At 34.9% G+C, this 22,698-nt stretch overlaps 1 protein-coding gene and 1 long non-coding RNA gene across 5 annotated transcripts in view; one reads left to right on the plus strand and one right to left on the minus strand.

Annotated features, from left to right (window-relative positions):
- LOC145693339 (uncharacterized) overlaps nucleotides 1-4,087 on the plus strand; it is a 570,535-nt gene extending 566,448 nt beyond the window's left edge. The window contains exons 3-4 of the long non-coding RNA XR_014132746.1: nucleotides 2,791-2,907; nucleotides 3,966-4,087. This is a non-coding gene — a long non-coding RNA (uncharacterized LOC145693339). The remainder of the gene's footprint in view (nucleotides 1-2,790; nucleotides 2,908-3,965) is intronic.
- Nucleotides 1-22,698, minus strand: part of Cap-D3 (Chromosome associated protein D3) — a 291,049-nt gene that overhangs the window by 261,453 nt on the left and 6,898 nt on the right. For all 4 annotated transcript variants that reach the window (XM_081769234.1, XM_081769236.1, XM_081769235.1 and 1 more), the window contains exon 2: nucleotides 2,167-2,343. In XM_081769234.1, coding sequence (XP_081625360.1) covers nucleotides 2,167-2,343 — 177 coding nt within the window. The remainder of the gene's footprint in view (nucleotides 1-2,166; nucleotides 2,344-22,698) is intronic.

Genomic DNA, 22,698 nt, shown 5'->3' on the forward strand with positions numbered 1-22,698 from the left:
CTTAGCCACGAAGGAGCTAAAAAGGCTACGCATAATCCATACCTTAATTTCTTCTATAATTATCTCAAGCTAAGGTAAGTTTTTTTTTTTTTATTCATTCAGTGCATTGAGAACTTTATAAAGCTCTTATGTTGAAAGTTGTTGTATACCTTAACGTTAAACCATCTAATTCGCCCAAGGAAAGTCCAAAATCTACTAAAAAATCACTTTCAATGTGATCACTTTAGCTGTACCAATAATATACTAACAAAAAACTTAAAAACCCAGGTAGGTTTTAAGGTGGGTCAAACCCGAAAAAAAACACGCTGGGCCAACTTGGGCAAACTCTGACGTGATTTTTCATTTTTTTTTTTTTTTCAGTTTTTGAGGTGTTATATTTCGCGTTTGAGAAGAGGTAAGACTTTCCACTTAATATATCTAGTAATCACCTACTAAGTGTGACTTGCATAGATCATAGATCCTCTGTACCTTCGTTTCAAAGGAAAGAAGAAACAAAACTTGAAGTTAGTACTTTTTCATTTTTTTTTTTTCATTTTTTTTTTTTTTTACAACTTTTTTTTATCTGGTGTGAATGCAACTGTGTATCTAAAATGTGTTAATCACAATGAAATAAAGTGTCATCTACTCTCCAGCAAATATCTTGAACACTTATATCCGATGTGATAAAATGTTAAATATAAGATACAAAATAATTCAGGTCAACCATTTTAAATTCCCCCCTTCCCAGGTCACTATCAGGATGACAGGTTCAGAACTCCAAATCTGTGTTTCTATTACTATATACTTTCACATATATTTTTAATATATATATATATATACAAGGTGTTTGAAGCAGACCGATAAACTGTAATAGGTGACTACTCACATCAAAATAACAAATAATAGTTCATATAAGCATGTGGAGAAATGTGCATTAGTTTCGGAGCCAGATCTGTTCAGTGCAACAAGAAAATACATCGCAGAACGCGTTACTTTGACTACGACGAATGTAGAAATGACATCCATAACACTTTTGACATACACTGACGAAACTAATGTTGATTAATACGATGTTAATGCTTAATTTCTGCCTACTTCGGACCCACCTTTAACTCCGTGCATGTCCAGGAATTCTCTATGCCCTGCGGGGATTCCATAGAACGCCTATTGCACATTGCTAAAATATGTATTTTTTGGATAGCGTATATTTGACTATGGACCGCCACACCACGGTTTTTCGTGTTCAAAATAACGCGTGCTGCAATATACCATTTCCACGCTTCTGGACAGCTCTTGCTCCTAAACTATACACTTTTCTCTACAGGTCCATATCAACTTTGTCTTTTATTTTGATGTCAAGAATCGCCTCCTACAGTTTTGTCGGTCTAATTCATTAACACTCTGTGTGTATATATTTCTGTACATTTGGAATTTCTCATGTAATATTACAATTTGTATTAAGTATTTTGTAAATTTTCTATTTTCTTTAAATAAATATTTTAATAATCTTTACTTTCTTATGAAACGCATAAGTGAGGCAATTTAACAGCACCTATTATACTCCAATGCTTGAGCAACATCTCAAGCAAAATATTATGCAGAATTTCCCATTTGAAAGTACAGGACTATATGCACTGCCGAATGAGACTCGTAAACTAGCATGCTTCATGTCTCACGATTCACTCACCTCTCCATTTGCTTTGCTCACAAATCTCCTTTCAAAAATATTAAATTGATGTCTCCCTAACCAGTCACTTCTACAACATACAGCACAAAATTTCTGTCCATACACAGACCATATATGGACCTTTTGTCCATAAGTAATCGTTAACGTAGCGACACCATGCAACCTAAGCACATATTTACTAAGTGCAATATACCTAAATACCTTCGTGTCAAGGAAAGAAGAATTTTCTTTCCCTAATCATGTGTGGCCCACTGTAATAGAAAACTAGAGGTAATCAGGTTGCGAATTGGAAGTAGTAAAAAACAAAAAGTTTCATTCAGTACAAACTTCACACGGGACAACACAGGAATTTCTGTCATAAGTCATTTTTTACACTTGGTTCACAAAACTAGTTTTGGTTGGTAAAAACTTACATAGACAACATATCAGCATCCAGCATAAAAACATCACACGATCACGTATATTTTAAAACAGAAAAGTAAGGAATAAAGATAAAATACCTCTAACACTTTCTCCTGTACTTTTACTTCAGCATCTAGTATTTGAGGTAGAACTCCTTCCAGCCAGGTTTTATGTAATTCTTTGTGGTGTGGATACTTGGATAGTAGGTCAGTCAGACTTTGAAGCACTTGCTTTCTAACCATTAAAGCTGGATCTCTACAATGGTCGCAAAGAATCTGTAACACAATCAATAATATTTAATGCTTATAAGACCACTTAATTTTATTGTGGGATTTTGTCCCTGTCATGATAGCTATATTACTACGTTCAAATTATTGATCGAGTGTTTGTAATCAGACGATTAATTTTGCTACTATTGAATAATTTTGCTTTAATACCTTGCCAATCACTTTCCAATTTCTTAAGCTCAAGTCCTTGTCCATTCGTTCACGAATAATGTACAAAGGCACAAAAGTGAATTACGAACTTCTAGGTGATATATTATTAGGATTTATTTATATCTTATATTCCTCCGTCAAGAGACAAATTAGAGAATAGGTTTATAAACAATATTTTCCGCACTTTGTTTTACCAGTTAGTGAAGAAGAAAGAAAAACAAGCAAACTGGCCAAATTAATAGTGTAGTAGGACTGACTGACTGATTTGGAGTTTGTTTCTTTCAGCACCAGGATTATATGAGATGTGAACCTACAGTTCCAGGAAATCCAAATCACATGAGCTCCCACCGGGAATCGAATCCTGGCTTCCCATGCCGGAGGTGCGTCGGGTGTAATAAGAATGTAAGTATCTATTCTTTGATTATGATCTATTCTTTGAGTATGCTCCATATATATACATTTGTGTACTATGCTATATACCTCGTAGTCCACAGTATACATTTTATAATAAATTTGTGAATTATTAATTATTAATTCACAATGATTCTACCGTACACATATTTAAGACAGTATCTTTTTCAGTCTTCTCATCTCCTCCAGTTCTTCTGTTTCTTCCTTACCATAATACGTTTCGTTTCCTCAATTCTAATTGCTTTATTTCTTCTGTTGCTAACTTTCTTTTGGCTGCGTTGTTATCTACACTCTTTTTATACTTTTCTAAAGTTTCATTTCTCAATATTGATATATTTTTGGACACATTGATCATCAACTTCGAAACTAATAGCAAATACCCCACCAGCTGCAGATACTGCATCATACACCACACGCTGTACAATCAAGATATTTTCATGAAGATTCTCTACTAGGCATCCTTTATTTATGGAAAAACCTCTTTCAATAGCAGCGTTGCCATGAAACAAAACCAGTACTTATTTTGTCAAGTGGATTTGTTCTTTGTAAACATTGTGTTGAAAGTAGGCGGTGCTTAGGAAATGGTCCAATCGATCAGTTTTGGGGTCAAAGTTAAGATACTTCACTACTTCTTCCTTTGATGAGAAATCTACGTAGTCTCGTTTTCCAATGCCAGTTTCCATACTAGATACTTGATTTGTCTCAACAAGAACTTCTAATACAGCAGTTACCATGTAGGTCTTACTAGACAAATTGGTCATAATTGCAGGATTGAAGCAGCTGATACCTCTAACAAACTTGAAAGGAAGAGGGTTTTTGACAAAAATTTTCATGCATATATCAACAAGGAATTTTTTGCAGTCTCCATAGAAGTGAAGAACTTTCCCATCTTCTATTACCTTACCTTTTAAAGCTGCTGAGGCTGCAAATCCAATGTCAACAACACGAAAGGTCTTTAGGTTTTCTGTCTGCTTCAAATCAATTGAGAGAAGTTTCTTACTAGTATTTGCCGACTCCAAAACTTGATTAATTACAATTCTTCCCAACAGGTGTCGAAGCACAGTACTTAGATCAGTGAACACAGAAGAGGAGCATTACTCTGAAATTAGGAGAGATACTGTTCTAGTTCAAGAGAAGCAGAACGCATGAATGACAACTATGCTGGGAGCAGGTAATTTCTTACAAAACTTTTTATAATTACCAAGTTTCCTAATGCAGTTTTTTTTTTTTTTTTTTTTCTGAAATGTATTAACATATTTAATATGTGGCACCAATTCCAGAGTTCTTTCAATAACATTTGAGTTTTCGACCCATCTGATAGAGAAAACTTCAGAGAAAAGAAATGTGACCCTGTTATGCTTTTGTAATCTGCACGTCTACTTGGGTAGTCCTTGAAGAAGTAATACAGAGAGCGCAAAAATCTGTTAATGTTCCATTCGGAGTTGTTACGTGCCGTTTTATGTGCATTATGAATAGTATGCAAGGAGAACTACGAAGTCAACAGCTTCTGATCTGAAGGTGAATCATTAAGTACTTCTTTAGGTCGTTCGAAAACTTCAGGTTTAAATTCGTTGATACTTGCAGCATCTTTTCCGCATCCAAACTAGTGTCTTTCAAATTTTGCAAAAATGTCATCAGAAAGTCATCAGAAGTAGCATGACCTAAAAATTCGGACGTACGATATCTTATTCGAACTAAGTTTCCGTCCCAAAAGCTAATAACTATATCCATTAGACCTTTCTGAGCGATAGAATTTAAACTTTCATCAAAAGAAACATGGAAGAAAGGACACTCTTTAACCACGTTTGTCAATTCTTTTTGGAAGTAAGGACCCAGTCCATAAATAACTAGATATCCAAGTTTATCCTTGTGCATCTTGAACATCTTCGCAATTTTGCTGTAGGGAAACATCACTTTAAAAAGTTCACTACAAATGCCAAATCATTTAGCACAAGAATGGGTCATAACTTTAATAGTCCACAATATTTCTGCAGTAATAACTTCATTCTTGATGATAAAATTGTTAAGAGTACTTTTAGGCATAACAAATATTGAACGTTAAGACCCTGTTATCAATAACACAAGTATGTTCGTTATTAACTGAAATTCGCACTTCACAAAGGTCAGCCTTCACGGAACAGAGTTTGTAGTTGATAGTGCAACATTCACGCGAACCAAGTCTGTAGTTGTTTCCTTGGCAGGTAAAATTTGAAACAGTTTTTTGATCGAACTTGAAGAATTTACTCTTTCAATATGCTTTTTGCCTTTGACATCAAATTGAACTGAAGACACTCCCATGTTGCTAATATCAGAACTGGTCATATACAAAGAGCAATACCCTTTATACTTATCATATTCCAACCTCTGAAACCAATTCCAATCTGAATGTATTGTTCTGTCCAACCACTCATCTTTGAAAGAGTCTTTCCTCTAATTGTACTCGTAGTCTTTGAAAAGATAAGTGCAACAGTAATGTAAGTAAATAAATAACAATGGATGCAGTATATTATACACATAATATATTCAGGGCTCCAAACTAGCTGTAGGATAAAATTTACTGGCTAAAAATGTGGAAATACTGACTAAATACCTGACATTACTGACATCAATCCTCATTTAAAATATAACGTAGAGTAGGCTACAATAACAAATCAAATAATTAACAGTTTTTATAATTGACCACTTTCTCCCCACTGAGCAGCTGAGAAAATTGAGATTCGATCTTTAAATGTTAAAACGCGATAAATAGGTAATGCTACGCAATCATCGAAGCCCAGAGAAAGTCTCAGCTGTTCAGTCCAATTCCCTTGCCTCCTCTTTAGTATACAATAATGCTATAAAAACAGGAAGTGCCTACACAAAAATTTGTACTGCATTGTGTACGAAAAAAAAATCAACAAACACTTCGTAGACTTTACAAAATATTTCTTACAAAATCAATAATTAATGCGACCTGCAAGGGAAAAAAAAAACAATCTAAAATAAAATAAAATTAACGAAAAGTGGTGCTGTCAGGTATCTGTAGCTGCTCATGAAAGCGCTGAAATCTTTACAATGTGCCACACCCATACCAAGCATTAAAACTGGCCCTCACTTTTCCATCATTGAACATACTTTCACTGACTTTACTGCCTAGTTTGCAGCCCTGTATACTGTAATTAAAGCATTACATATAATGCAACCATTGTTATTATACGTGAGGTATTAAAAAAAACTGAAAACAGTAGAAAGGGGAAGTTAGTGATTATCTGCAACTCCAAGAGAGATGGCGTTACCTCTTAACGCCGGATGATTAGGGAAAAATTACAATTTATTATTTCAAAAACTGTACTGTATTACATAAGTATTGTTATTCTATAAAATCACTTGTTTCATGAACTGAAGCTCAATTTCACTACTTTTCTTTGACCAACAACCTCAATTCATGACTTTCATGGATCGTAGACACCCTGCTTGGAGGCCTAATACAGTAAGCTAAGAGCATTATTTGTATTATCTAAATGTATTATTCAGTTATATTATAACTTGTATAAATAAATGTGTATTATTCTATTCTAGTTATAATGCAAGATTATTATTACCCTGGACTTTTGGAGTTCAAAAATACAGGGTAGATTATAAAGAACGGTAATATTTGTATATTTCATAATTTTTCCAGTATGTGGATGAAAATTCCAATATATTTTCAGTATTGCCAGTATCAAAATTAAATTCCAGTATTTCAAGTATTTCCAGTATCAGTAGACACCCTGCAAATAGCACCATCTGATGCCCCTACCCCCAATTACCCACATCCAAAGTTTCACCATCTTTCCTCAAGCAGTTTCAAAAATAAAACGGTGGTGCTGGACTTTCGCCTCACCCTGTATACTGGTTTTACAGTAATGTACTGTTTTTACTGCATTGTTAATTCTTTCACTCGCTTTCTTCAATGACGAGTAAAGCAAAATGCAAAAATTAGTGTTTATAAACTTTCCTAACTTATCTTTTTGCGAAGAATTGTATGCTATAAACGAATCCTAGTTCTATTAACTAGTAACTATATATAAAAATGAAATACATGAAGCAATAAAGATTCATAAAAACTAAACTACAGTATCTTCCATTATATCGATACTGTCGAAATTGAACTTGGAGTTCTGAGATCCTCTTGATGAAGTATCTACATTTAAATTAGGACTTCTAAGTTCTTGTGTAAAACAAGTAGTATACAATCTCCTCTATGAATGAGAAGTTTCATGAAGCTCTTTGACATCCTAAATTTTGCATCTAACATTTACTAGAACTCGAAACAAACAACTACCCATTAGGCTGGAGTAAAATATACTTTAAAAAAATCAAATTTTTATTTTCTTGACCTTCAAATAATTGCCAATTAAAGTGATAAATAACATATAAAAATTTCAAAGCCAACTGAGTTCATCTTCAGGTGGCGCACTGGAAGAAAAGAATTCCTTCTCACTTACTTTTGGGAGTGTATTCGTGTTCTGATGAACCCATATCTTGCTTCAAGGTCACAAACCGATCATGAGACTTCAGTGACCACCTTCAATCCTTTCTAGGTTCTGAGAATGATATGGAAATCTGGAAATGGCCAATTTTGACCCAGTTTTTGTAAATAGCTGGAAATTGTACTCACTGAGGTGGAGCGTAAGTAATAGCTCATATACTTTCTTCCAATCAATCATGCCAAACTACTAATTAGATGAAAGCTTTAGCTTCGGGATATCAAACTGGCATACCGAAGAGGATTTGCCGCAACTTTTCCAGGCCATCATGATATTTCAGGACCAAAGTTCACGGATATGCTTTCGTTCATTCATTATCATAGCCAATAGAACGTTTTCGGAATGGGCGAAGTAACTATTCTATTGAATTACATCGTGAATAATGCGTCTGTATTTTTTCAGGTAGGCATAAGCTCCTCTGAGTAATTCCATGGAAGTGGGAAGCCATTTGAGTCGTACGCGAAAGTTTTTTAATCTTAAACCAGGATGGCGCATACACTTTCAAGATGTATTTAGCTATAAGCACTACATTCGAGACTATACCGCAAACGTCTTTCACGGAAGGATCCTTGTTATTTTCTTTCGCTTTTAAAACTTTCTGCACCCACAAATTGTGTTTTAACATGCAAAGTGGTCATAACGTATGTTCCAAGACAATCTCGGCCTCGAACAAGCCGGTCTCACGACAGTGTGCACAAATTCCACGGAAATGCCAACGTTGGAGGTGGTGTGTTCCACACTCATTCGGCGATTCTCTACTCGTTTGGTCACGTCGTCAGACCGGCTTGTGCGAGATTGAGATTGTCTTGGTTTGTTCACAGACGACGTTCTGCCTCCTTTGAACTGTCGCACTCACGAACACACGTTAGACACATCCATGACACAATTATCATATGTCTCACTCAACTGAGATGAATTTCAAGCGGTGTCATACCAGGCAAATGGAGAAAATACATAATTACACGCTGTTCTTGTAACGAATTACATCTAAAAGTCATCACTCTCACCGTTGTCCATAGAGTTCTGTGTGCCGTATGCATGAGGTAGATTAACAGTTGAGGTATCGATTTAACTGCCGAAAAACAATCATCAAAAGCATACGTAAATGATATGGAAAGAATAATGATATGCCCCGACTCAAACACGAAATCGGTCACTTAGCATAGTACAATAACCGGTAATAAAGGAGAATTACTAGCTAAGTTATACAATAAATTAATCTCTTAATTACCTGTTGAGCATACGAAACACGTTTGCAACAATAATAATATTATGACTTATCTATAATTTCCTTCAATGCGTGTTTTTCTTTAAATCAATATTTCAATTGCTCTAGCTGGTGATTTTCATCAGTGCAGATTGAATTATTACCTTATGAAAATCTTCACATAGTTATTGTAACTAACAGTAGTACATTGTATACAAAAAACTGTTACAGCGCCGTTATATAAGGTATCCACAATAGGGTATTGCAAAACAAAATAAGTGAATTAAAAAATGATTGACCGATCAATGGTTGCCAAATTAGTTTATAAAATAATGTATAAAAGTTGTAGGGAATAAATCAATTACTATCAGGAGACACACAAGTGAAGTATTTTTGCCTTTATTATAAACTATAATGTAAGAATCGCACTTTAATTCTTTTTTCTTTTAAAACATTTCGCCTTAATAAATGTTTGTTAAAAATTAAACAAAAGCACTATTTCCTCAGAACATTTTCAGTGCTTTCTAGTAAATTCACGGACACAATCTTCCCTACTCATGCATATGTCATAAGACACTATTTGTGGTAAAGAAAAATTTAAAAGCGAAAAGAAATAACAAGGATCTTTCCGTGAAAGACATCTGCGGCATTGTCTCGAATGATTTAGAAGCGATTTGGACCGAGAAATTGAAAAACGTCTTAAATATTGATATATATTATTAATAATATTTTACATGTAACAATTGTAAATTTCAACTGAATTTAATTTAGCTCAAGAAGGGAAGAAAAAAACTGTAGTTAGTTCCACCAATTTATAGCATGATATTCGTATAGTTGATTCGATTCTTGCTTTAGCAACTAACTGATTCTGACACTGACACAGACATACACACACAAAAAAAGAAGAAGAAGAAGAAGAAAAAGAGTAACTCGAAATGAAAATCTCAGTTGTAAGCTTTTGCAAATGCTACATTCATGAAAACATATTTTTTTTTTTTTTGTATTTTTATGCATATCTTCATATACCGGTATTGATTTAAACATAAAAAAAGTTAATATCTAATCTTCATCTCTAATGACAAACCATTTTTTTTTTAAAAGACATTTATTAACTTCTGTATTGGAGGAAAAACGACAATGAAGACAAGAAAAGAATAAGAACAAAACAAAAAATAATACGGGCAACTGCAACATTCTCCATTATAACAGCTTTGCCTATTATATTCTATAATTAAAAATAAACTAGTCGCTGAGCAAAGCAAACCAATTCATTATTATAAAACTATTATCTTGTGATAGTTTCCCATAACTAACAACTTCGCTTCATCAGACACTATGACTTACGTCGGGGCAAGAGTTTGTTATTAATTTGGACTTAAAATTTTTGTATCGATTCTAAGCCGCGAATAGTACCATACACTACTATATGTCCTGAAAGGGAGAACTTCCACTTTTGAGTTGAACAGGATTTATGAAGATAATCAAGAAAGTTCTGTCGCTTTTCGTGGAGGTCTGAGTTCAATTGACCCTCACACCGTGAGTTGAATGTGAATGGAGATAAGGCGAAGGTCAGTTGTTGGTGTGAGTATATCCAACATACTACCTGGTTGTGGCAGTTCAGTTACACCGTGAACTTGGGTAAGGACAGAGTGAACTTGGGATCTCCAGAGAGCGTCATAAGGGCGTGTATGCCGTACGAGTTCAAATTAGGGTCAAACGCCGCTGCAACGGGGCGGAAGATACGCCAGACCTTTGGAGAGGGTATTGTGACTGCGCAGACGGTGGTTTAACAAGTTTAAGGACTGTGACGAAACACTCGAAGACGCACCACGTGCCGAAAGACCAACAAATGTACAAAATGAAAATCTTCAGGTAGCAATTGTGGCGAACATTGGCGAGACATGTGAGGAACTGGGACTACAATTCACTGAGTGGAGAAACCATTCGGCAGCACTTCCATCAACTTGGGAAGCATTACAAGTTGCGTCGATGAGTCCCACATGATTTGACTCCGGGCCAGAAGGCAACACGAGCAGACACCTGTTTCTTTATTGTCTCGTGTGAGGAAGGAGCCATTTCTGGACAGGGTGTTGACAAGTGATGAAAAGTTGGTCCTGTACGAAGCTCCACGGTGCCGTCATAGTTGGTTGGCATCACAGGAACCGATTCCAAAACAGCCGAAACCAGCACTTCACCAGAAGAATGTGTGGACTGTTCGCGGCATCGTGCATCGGGAAATGCTGCCAGCTGGTCAGAGCTTCAATGCAACTGTGTACTGTCAGCAGCTGAGCCGTGTTCAAGAAAAACTCAAAACTTTGGAGCTAGTACTCTTGAATCGCAAAGGGGTTCTTCTGTTATAGGACAACGCTAAGCCTCACGACCCGGGACACCATTCTACACCTTGGGTACCAAACACTACTGCATACGCCATACTCCCCGGACACTGCACCGTCCGATTATCACCTGCGCCATTCCTTGGACAATCACCTTCGAAGACGCCAATTCAAACCCCTAGTAGAGGTGCAAAATGCACTTGATACTTTCTTCACTTCACGGCCCACCAAATTCTATTGAGATGAAATCCATGGCCTTCCAGAATGTTGGCAGATCGTCGATGCTGATGGGGACTATTTTTGATCTTCCAGGTACGTTTTAGGTGATGCATCGGTGTTCGAAGGTGGTGGGTGAAAAGCAACAGAACTTACTTGGTTACCTTTATATAAAGCATTAAAAATTTTGTAATACATGAAACTAACATCCGTTAGAACAATCTCACGTATTGGTTTCATAACATTAAAATATAGTCTTCTTTGACCTGTCATTTTAGTTCTGCATAAAAGCAAGTAAAAGACACAGCTTTCAAAGATATTAAAGATTAAAAAAATGAGTTCAAGTCCCAAAATATATTGATTCAAAAGTTTGTACCACTTCTGTGCACTCTCCTTAAAACTGAAATTACTTATTCAATTAAATAAAAATATGAACAACTGCATCAGTATCTTCCTTTGATATCGAGTGATGTCTTCCTGAAAAAAATGAAATGAGATCTTTGAGTTTTACGTCCTATGGTTATGTCGACTAGACTAAATGGGACGTGATAAGGTATATATGACAGCTTTAAGAATGGTTCAATATTAATTCAATAATCCTTATTTAATTTATTTAAGATGTATCAGATGAATGAATGAAATGCTGGAATGAAGAAACTGGGAGGAAACAGGAGAACCCCGAGGAAACACACGCACAAGGTGTTTGTGATAGCTTCCTGTTGAATAAATAGGAACTGAGGAAACCAGAATGTTTAAAACATTGAGAATTGGAAGCGAGCATTTAGGTCCTGTTACTGACTTGAAGGTGAAAATTTATATCTAGCAGCCGGTCAATGTCGTTTTATTTTCACGACAATTTAATCTAATTCACAAGTAATACCTGTAATCTCCGCAAGCCACCAACCACAATCATACACACAGACTACAAACATCTCTCTTTGTAGCTTGTGGACCTGAATATTCCCTGCCGTTTGTGAGATCGTGGTTGGATAAATGAAATTTCTTCTTCCTTGATCTTCAGAGTTCGTGCAATGTAAGTTCGCCCATCACTGTGAGTCCAGACATATGACTTCTGAATTCCTTTCACAAGTGTAATTTGGTTAGACTATTCTTCTATTTTCTGCTGGTAGATTTCTTATTTTTCCTCTTTGGGCAATAGAGAGTGGAGTGTTGATGTGTATGACTTCTCCACTTTTGCAAAATCTTCGAAATTCTCAATTGCAGGCGTACTTGGGCTGGAAGGATTATGTTTTGTAGCGTGATGCTTCAGCAGGCCCCCTACAGCATCCTAAGTAACCTTCCCATGACCAGCAGCACTGTATACCCACTTGATTGGTACAAGGGACTTCGTCAATTCAAACGGTTAGTAACGATTTTTGAAGAGGAGCATCACCAGATATAATGATAATCTTTTCTGTCTGTGATTACAACTACTGAGGAATGTTGTGTATTGTCAACAATGAATGAGATAAGTCATGTCCTCTTGTCATCACTTATAATCAGGGTGGATTGATTTAAATCACGATTTTAATCAAGATTTAAATCGCTTGATTTTTTAAACAAAAATCGTTGATTAAAATCAAAATCCGAAATAATTTAAAGTGAAAATAAGTAAAATCCCGTTTCTGTTCTGTTATTTCGATTACGGAAGATAATAATTGCAACGCTCTAATTTCTGGTAAAACAGTGGAAGACTAAATATTCAGTATCTTGGATGACTTAAGCCAATTTAACAATTTAATTGTTAAATGAAAAATTAATGATTATCAGACAGAAGGAAAAGAAAAAAAATCTATTTTAAAATACGCAACGGAATATAACAGCTAATCTCAGGTTCTTACTAAAGTAGTAGACCGGCGATGGGACTTTAGTCAGTGTTCCATCTAGCACACGTTCGTCACTAATTTACTATATTATTATTATTATTATCTATATGTATATATCTGTAACTAAATGCTAGTACGACTTTCTCAACTTAAATCATAAACTGAACTTGGAATTATTGTTTATTGTTTCAGATTCAGAAAGGTTGAATGAAAAAAAAAAAATGATGCTTTTCCAGATAAATTTATCCAAATGCCTTGAGTTTGCTATATTTCAAATTTTCCCTACATTTTATCATTCTATAGCTTACTGTAAACATATTATTATTATAAAGATTGTTTATATTATCAATAAACTTTAGTAAATGTCTCCTTCGACTTTGCTATTTATTTCCAACATATATTTAAGAAGTGCAGCTCAGTAGCTTCCCGGTACAAAGAGATAAACAAGTAGATGACACGTACGCATTTAAGTAGCCTTTTTCGGAAGGTCGGACAAAGTTACACAGTTACTCTTCACTAAACTATATTCGTAATTGTTCAACATTTAATATATTAATGATCATCATAATTATAAATTGATCCATTAATCTTTCATTAAGAAATAGGAAAGGCAAGAGATAAAAAAAAAAAAATCAATGTTCCGTGCACTATAACATAATCCCTCTGTCACATCTTACTTATGTGTCCCAATTACATACTACATTAACATTTCATTTAAAAATGTGAATTTTATATCTGTAGCATATCATTAACTTGGCCTACATTCTTAGCCATGGGAAAACACTTTCAACATAACAATTACTACAATAATTACTGTTACTAATGAAAAATGCAATATATACAGATGATATGAAGAAAGAAGAAAAAAAAACCTACAATATGTGACAGATTTAGCACTTAACCCAAACATAATATTTATATCTCATGGATCAATATACTAAACACAAAATATTCCCTATGTATATTAGTTCTGAAGAGTGACAAGTTGACCTGACCTAACCTTTCAAGTTTTACATTCTGTACCGGAAGCATTTTCTATTTTTTTTTCTTTCTTTCTTTTCAGTTGTACCGATTTAAATATATCAGAATCAAAATATTGAATTGTGCATAGAGTTTACATATGAAAGTTCTGTACTAGTGTTAGCGGAAACCCTGCGATGAAGCCAGAAGATGCGTGACGCAACTCAAAGTTTTACGCACACAAGTTAATCATGGTATTTTTACTTATTGATATCCACAAAATTTTACGCAGTTAATATCGATCGAAAGTTTGAAGTTCCCACAATTCGTACCGTAAATCAAGTCGTCACCAGTCTAAATGGTTCGAGAAAAGTAACAAGGAAACTTGTTACCTTCTTATTATGAGCTGGTTACATCACCTGAATTCCTCTGGTCATTGCCCCCATGCAGTTTATGGAAATCCAAGATCCAGATGAATCTAGATGTTGCCTCCAACTAATGACTCATCCGCTCCAAACTCGGTTTTGAAGACATGGATGATTCTTCCTATATGTGACGCGCGATCAAGACAGGTTAAGATTTTAATTTTGATGTTAGAACCTCTATTTTATATCCAAACATTACAGGTTGTTCCAGAAAACATAATTTTGCACCCTTCTATCTAAAAATCAGCAATTTAAGCTGCATAATTTTCAAAGTTTCGAAGGCTCTAACTGCATCACATATCTTGCAACCTACTCATGGAAGGGACTGCGTCGTTCAATACCTGGCCATTACACACCCCAGGTTAAATACGATATCTCATACTACAAACTGAAAGATTTTATCGTAATTACCTTCCTTAATTTTAAAAACCTAACGAATCATTAATAAATATGAAATATTTAACTATCTTAATAGTTCCCCAAACTAAGAACGAAATATTTGTATATCTCACTTACTTTCGTCATTCCTTCCAAATCAGATAAACCAATAGACAGCACCCACCTATTCGTATCCTAAACCTGAAAATCGCCATATTGGCCCTTGTAACTTAACATTCGACAACTGAAGAACGATACTCGACGATACAAGTAGTTGTTACAGTTTTAGTGTGTAACCTATTTACACATATATGTATCGGTAATTACACATGTATAAATTTTACGGTGAGTTTAAATAATAGGATTTATGCACAAATTTAGGAGAATTTGATATAAGTTTAAAATCACATTCGTAATTAATTTTGATTTAATCATACCTTTACGTTAAATTATGGTGCGGTGCAGATATAGTATAAACCTCACCATTTAGAGGCTTTCATTATATTATTAACATATCATAAACGAACATTAAGAATTACATAATCATAATACAATGAGACTCAAATGTATGTAAGCACAGTATGAAAACGACTATCATGCAGAGGATGATTAGGGAAAATCCCGCTTTGATCGGGGTAACGGGTGAATCCTGCTGTCTTCTCTTCGTAACATACGCTTTTAAATCGTTAACTATTCCAACGGGGAAATCACCATGGACATTTAAGGCGAAAATTCTCTTGTGTCCACGTCTATTTGTTTGTTTCCAGATAATAGGAGAGCATTTAGAGGGGTTCGATCCCCTCTCCTAAAAAAAAATAAATAAGTAAATAAATAAAAAATAAAATAAAACTAAGCGAACTTTATGTACTAATCCTCGGCATCATAATACAGCAAATTTTGGATGCGTTAAAATATCGAATAATACTTTTGATAAAGTGGATACTTTCACATATCTAGGATCAATATTAACAGACGAAAACGATATTTACGAAGAAATTAAATGTCGACTAAAAGCGAGGGATTCGTGTTGTTATTCAGTTCAAAATCTCTTGTCGCGAATTTTGTTAAGTAATTTGAAGCTTAAAATATATCAAACGATAATCATGCCTGTTTCTCTGTATGGTTGCGAAACATGGTCGTTTACTATGAGGGAAGAGCATAGACTGAAAGTATTTGAGAACAAGATCCTGAGACGAATATTCGGACTCAAGATTGATGAGAATGGGGAACAGCGGAAACTTCATAACGAGGAACTACATAATTTATACGGTTTACCAAACATTGTTAAGGTCATCAAGTCTAGGAGATTCAGGTAGGCAGGTCATGTAGCCAGGATGGAAGGAAGTAGTAACGCTTTCAAAGTCTTAACTGGAAAACCAATCGGAAAAAGATCATTAGGAAGACCTAGGCGCAGTTGGAAGGACTATATTAAGATACATCTCGCAGAAATAGGAATACAAAGTAGAAACGGTGTCCAATTGGCTAAGGATAGAAGTCAATGGATAGCTTTTGTAAACGTGGCATTGAAGCTCCGTGTTCCATAGGCCATGGAGTTGATTACTTAATTTTAGGAGAAATTTATGTACTTTATATGTATATCGTGCCGCTACCCTGTTTATATATATATATATATATATATATATATATATATATATATATATATATATATGCTCCTGCGAAATACCAGTAACTTTCGTGAAAAGAAAAGTGTCATGCTGATAAACGTTGCTGTACTTTCTCCTTAATGCTGAAGAAACACTATTTAGGATTGAAATAGGTTAACGATTGGGGGTTAATTCAAAATTCAACCCCAATACTTTCACTTAAATGGCATAATTAACATTTAATACTAATTCCTAATGTTCTTTCTTCAGTTCGCGACTTGTATTATACGAGAAGAAAGATTTGATTTAAATCAAAAAAATCAACAAAAATGATTTTTTTTCCACCCTGCTTATAATTGCAACACTTGTGCTTTTGTTTTGAAACTATGTGACTTCTGTAAAAAAAAAAAATCTGCCGTCATTTTGATACCCTTGTACTTCTCATGACAAAAACACAATGAAGCATTAAATATAGTTGTTCAGCCTCTACACGTCCGTTTACTTCTGCAGTATGTTATTGTTGTAATTTCTTGAGATGTTGGTGTGTTACTACTTTCACTGTCCATTTCTCAAGTTCATCAGTGAAGGTATCAATGGAAACAGTCTCCTTAATGAGCTTATTTTCTCTTATGTTGCATATGTAACCTTACAAGAATATTCTATTATGTTTTCCAGACCAAGCGTGTGTAAGGCGAGTCCTTCCTTTCCAGGGCAGTTACCACATTCCTGAAGCACACAGATCACTCGTACATCACAGACTACGTAACAGGACTAACACCAACTTCTATAGGTGACTGATTCAGGAAATGTTTCCTCTTCAGCAAACACAAAATCTTCATCATTCACTTCATTAAAATCTTCATCATTCATCTTTGCTCAGCTGGTGTCATTGTTAATATTCTGTCAGAGCATTAGAACACACAGTCATCCCTAGAAACATCTTGCCTTTGAAACAGTCCTGAAATGAGCACTCTCATTCTTTTTCCCAACCTGCATTTTTTTCTAGTTTTATATATCGTTCTTTTATGAATATGTACATAATTAGTACACTTCACTTTCCTGTAGGCCCCGTCAGGAGACATTTCAAACTCAGCCGTTTTCACAAAACCCGCTACAATTTAATCAATTAGCACAATCTCATAAAAGCTTACAGGTACTTTTAGACCACAAATTTAGTGAACTGATCTCTTTGTTTGCCTGTTGACAACTGAACTTGAATTTACGTGTCTTCTCTTTTGTCTGCTAGACCAACAAACAGAATTGTCTGGATGGTTCCACATTGTTTCGGGAGACCATTCACGATCTGGAAGGTTCTACGTACAGAAAATCTAGAAAAATATGAATATTTCACCAGTTCCAAATTTGTTTAATTTGTCGTTCTTATTCCATCACATTAAGCACACCTGTCCGAGAAGTTTCCTACAAAGCTATTATGAAAAATGCCAGAGCCAAAGTGGCGTGTTCTCCTTTCAGAATATGTGGTGCTCTTAGGGATACAACTCCGGTACAATTCTCAGAATTTTTGGGGCTATGTGTTTCTGAGACAAAAAATAAATAAATAAAATAAAAAAACCCTGCAATCAAGACATTAGCCACGAAGGTTAAAACATCAATACTGCTTATGAAAGCTGTTATACTCAAAAGTTCTCCTTTTCAGGCAATGCAGTACTGTACGATACTGATTAAAACACGATCCAACAAAATACCTTGAACCGTTCCAGATATAACATTTTAATACTTTGCCGTAAATCGCACGTGAGAAAAGGTGCCCCAGGCGCCGTCGTTGACGGCCAGCATCTCAGGGAAGAAACTGTTTCGGACAAAAAAAAAAAAAAAAAGTTTCTTTCTTTGTCTTGAATTTTAACATATGTTAAACGTAGAGATGCAAGGGCTCGGGAAAAAAACGGCTTTTTTGGAAAAAAACTCGCTTTTTTCCTTGGGAAATTTTGGGCTTTTTTCAAAATTCTGTTTTAAATTGATAAAGCAGGCTTTGTCTCGCTTCTCTATAACACAAAAAGTCATTTAATTAGTGGTTGATGCTGATAATAATATAAAACCTCGAAAATAAACTATGAATTTCGAAAAGATATTTCGAACAATTTTTCTTCAACATATTTACATTATGAATTCCACAGGATTAACCAATGTATATAATAAGAATTTTTTTACCTCCTATATACAAAAGTAAGCAGAGTTGGCAAGAACCATGGTTATTTTTGAAAATGCCAAAAACCCGTTTTTTGGGGGATGTTTAAACCAGGCTTCTTTGGTTTAAACCAGGCTTTTTTGATTTAGATTTTTTGCTTTATGTATTTATATTACATATTCACAAAAATAAGTTTGTTTCGCCTTGGTGTTATTATGGAACAGCGGGGTTATACCGGAAGAACCCCCATAAGCTTAAAGAAGTCCGGTCAATAAATTTCTTAAATTGAGAATCTCCCGCCCTAGCCATCGGGAGAATCCCGTCATTACTTGAAATGTAAGACAATAACGGGAAAATATTGTTATTGCTTTGCATGTAAAATTTAAAGGTCAACATACCATAATCAGTACGCTAAAATTTAGGTATTAAATTACAAATTTAGTACGTAGATATCATTGAAAGTCCAATCCAAGCTAATGTTGGAAGCTACGTAGACAATCGATAAATTTTGCCAATTTATATCAATATATTTAAGCAACCTTGGCTTCTTTATAAAACAACAGGCATTTAGGCATGCAGAAATATACAATTAGGTTTCGTTTCGTATGTTTAGGCTTAACATCCTTACGAAATACCGAGGTTATCAAGAAGACGACTTTCGCTTAAACTGATATCCGAACCGCTTCTTGGTTTACCCATGAAAGAAGGGTTGTGGTTCGACCGAGAATTGAACATGAGACACCTTGATTAAAAGGTGAAAGGGAAATAAAACTATTGCAGATGGTTTGATATCTGGAAACGTCACCATGAAGTTAACACTATTCGTATTTTTCATTCTTTTTATTTTATTGGTTTAAACCAGTTATTAAAAAAAAGTTGGTGTAAACCAGCCAACCCTAAAAGTAAACACTTCTTTTTTTAAAAAAATACACAAATAACTAGCAGAATAGTATGTAGTATTTTTACTTCAATACTCCAAAATATTCCATACCCTCTTTTTGAAACAAAATAAAATTAAAATAAAACATAAGAGAAATACTTAGATTTATATGATACACTTAAAGGCTGCACATCTAGAGCTTTTGGTTCTGTATATTATTGAAATTCTACAGTTAAGTTTTATATAACCGGGTCAGTCCATTTCAAATCATCCAGCTAAAATATCAAATGAAACCCATAATCTCAGAATGGCATGAAGATTTTTCTGTTTACTCTACTTGCCATCCTTATTGATCACACCAAATTTTAATTTGATATCTTATATACATTTTTAGTTAAAAATTTTTTTAGTTTGGTAAAATATACGTTTTTGTTGTTGCCGAGGGTTAATGAGATTACGACATTGATATACTAAAAAGATTATAACTTTGTTAATTCTCATCATATCACAATGATTTTTTCACTAAAATGATCACAATAAGATACAGAATAAGGTAAAAATACATTCAGCTACTTGTACTTGAATTGTTGTAGTAAATATTAGCTCAAACCTGGATATTACGATTTTTTTAAAGAAAAAACATAAAATTTTAAAATACAGTAAAAACTTGGCACTACATAAACCAAAGTATTTTATATGTATTTATAGGCCTAAAGGCATGAGCTAATGTGTTCTGAGAGAAAAACTGTGGGTTTTAACTGCAAATATTTTTAAACCATTTATTTTTAGAGTACGGCCAGGTATTTCAAGAAAATCGTAGACCTTCACGTTGGCAGCCCTGGCATTGGCCCTAATTATCACAGGGACATGAACCATATCTCGTTACAAAGCTTATGGGACACAGATTCCAACAAGGTAACTTCTGTGCCCCCTTGTTTCCAACCCACAGAAGAAGAAGAAGAAGAAAATTGCTTTTTTTAAAAATAAAATATTTTGTCGGACTCGGTTAACACTGTTCATTGTCATACGCAAGAAAAAAATTCTCGCATACACACCAGACATTGGGTGGAATCATATAAAAAATAAAGGGCCTAGGTGCAATAGCTTGCGAGATAAAAATTCGAAACCTCGTATATACTACGGTCAACCTGTATATATTTTACGAAGGAACTGTGGTCTACCTTCAGGTTGGCAACCCTGGCGACTTCCCTAATTGTCACAGAGACGCGAACGATACCTCATTGCAAAACTTACGGAACACTGGTTCCAATGAGGTAATTTTTGTGCCCCCCCCCCCCCCCGGTTCCCAACTCACAAAAGAAGATGAAAATCAACTTTGACTTTTGTGGGACTTTGGCAACACTGTTCTTTGTCGTAAAAGAAAAATCACTTTCTCCTACGGATTCGGCATGGGGAGGCACAGTCTAGGTTCATTAGGAGCCGAGCAACAGAGGTTTGAAGTACTGGCGCTAAGAGAAAGGGATGCGCCAGGCATCTTCTAAGGGTTAAACTAGTGCACATTTTACTTTCTGAAAAACTCATTGAATGATTTACATGTAAGGCGTAATGAAATTATGACGTTTTAATCAAGCTGAAGATGTTAAATTATTTAAGCTGCAGTAAATTTATCAATGTTCTAGAACTAATACAACTGCGCATAAGCTTTTACAGTAAACTTTAAAATCAAATAACCAAAATATAATTTTATTATTTTTACTCATAAGTGCTTTCGATAACTGTCTTAGTTTTTAATAAATTAAAAATATATGTAATTATTTAGAAAGTAAGATTGTTTCACAAAGTATTTCACAAATCAAAACAGTTCGTTGGAATCTTATATCAGTTTAGGTAGCAATTTCGTTCGGTATTCTGAGGAGTGCGAATCCTACAGCCCTCAGGTTCATGAAAAAGAGTTGAGTTGAATTGATTTCAGTTTAGCGTCCCTTTCAGCAGCGAGGCTATATGAGACGTGGACCTACTGATTAACGTGGAATCCGAACCACATGAGTTCATGGAAAAGACTTTGGATTAAAAGCTACTTTTTTTTTTTTTTTTTTTTTTTTGCCACCAGCCATGGGAAGTCTCCTTGTGGCGGTATAGGTGGCACTGTCAAGCGCATCGTGACAAAAGCAAGTCTCCAACGTAGTCCTGTTAATGCCATTGATAATTCCGATTTTTTTTTTTTTCAAGGAAAATATAGAAAATATAAAGTTCACAATGATTAGAAAAGAAACCTTGATAGAGGCACGAAAAAACTTAGAAGGGCGTTTCACTCAAGCCAGGACAGTACCTGGAACACGTAGTCTTCATCACTTTGAGACCCAATCTGAAGACTCCACTGGAACAAAACAAGTAAGTTCAGATGACAACTTTTGCAGAATATTCAACTTTTCTGGAGAAAATCATTCGGTGAAAATGCCTGTTGTGGGTGTGCAAAATTACATTGCATGCCTTTATGATGATCGGTGGTATTTTGGATTAGTCTTGTCAAAACATGAAGATGAAGGAGACGTTAAAATTAAATTTATGCATCCCCGTGGGCCTGCTCCATCTTTTCACTGGCCCCCAAAAGAAGATGTTTGCTGGATTCCTATGAGTAACATAATTTCATGTGTAACCCCCCCTCCCAGTCACAAAAGCATCCGGAAGAATGTATTATTTTTCCGAAAAGGAAATAGGTTCAATCAATCTTCAGTGCAACAAGATGTTGAAACAAATGCAAGCCCAGAAATAAAATGTTGCTAGTGTTTTATTTAAACATTTTCTGTAATTCCACTTCAGGACCTCTATGGTGTAAATAGTAAATGAGCCACTTTAGGACTTTAAGATGATTAGGTAAATTCTTTTTTCGTTCACTGATTATATTCAATCTGTTGTATGTGATGAATATGTATAATTCATTAAACTCATAGTGAATAGCTATTTTCTCCTTCTTTTGTGGGTTGGGAACCAGGGGGGGGGGCACAAAAGTTACGTCGCCAGGGTAGCCAACCTGAGGGTAGACAACAGTTCCTTCGTAAAATATATACAAGTTGACCGTAGTATTTACGAGGTTTCGAATTTTTATCTCGCAAGCTATTGCACCTAGGCCATTTATTTTTTATATAATTCCACCCAATGTCTGGTGTGTATGCGAGAATTTTTTTTCCTGCGTATGACAATGAACAGTGTTGCCCGAGTCCGACAAAATATTTTTTTTGAAAAAAAAAAGCAATTTTCTTCTTCTTCTTTTTCTGTGGGTTGGAAACAAGGGGGCAGAGAAGTTACCTTGTTGGAATTTGTGTCCCATAAGCTTTGTA

The sequence above is a fragment of the Thermobia domestica genome, chromosome 8 (genome assembly GCF_964235325.1).
Source record: "Thermobia domestica chromosome 8, izTheDome1.hap1.1, whole genome shotgun sequence".
Lineage (NCBI taxonomy): Eukaryota > Metazoa > Arthropoda > Insecta > Zygentoma > Lepismatidae > Thermobia > Thermobia domestica.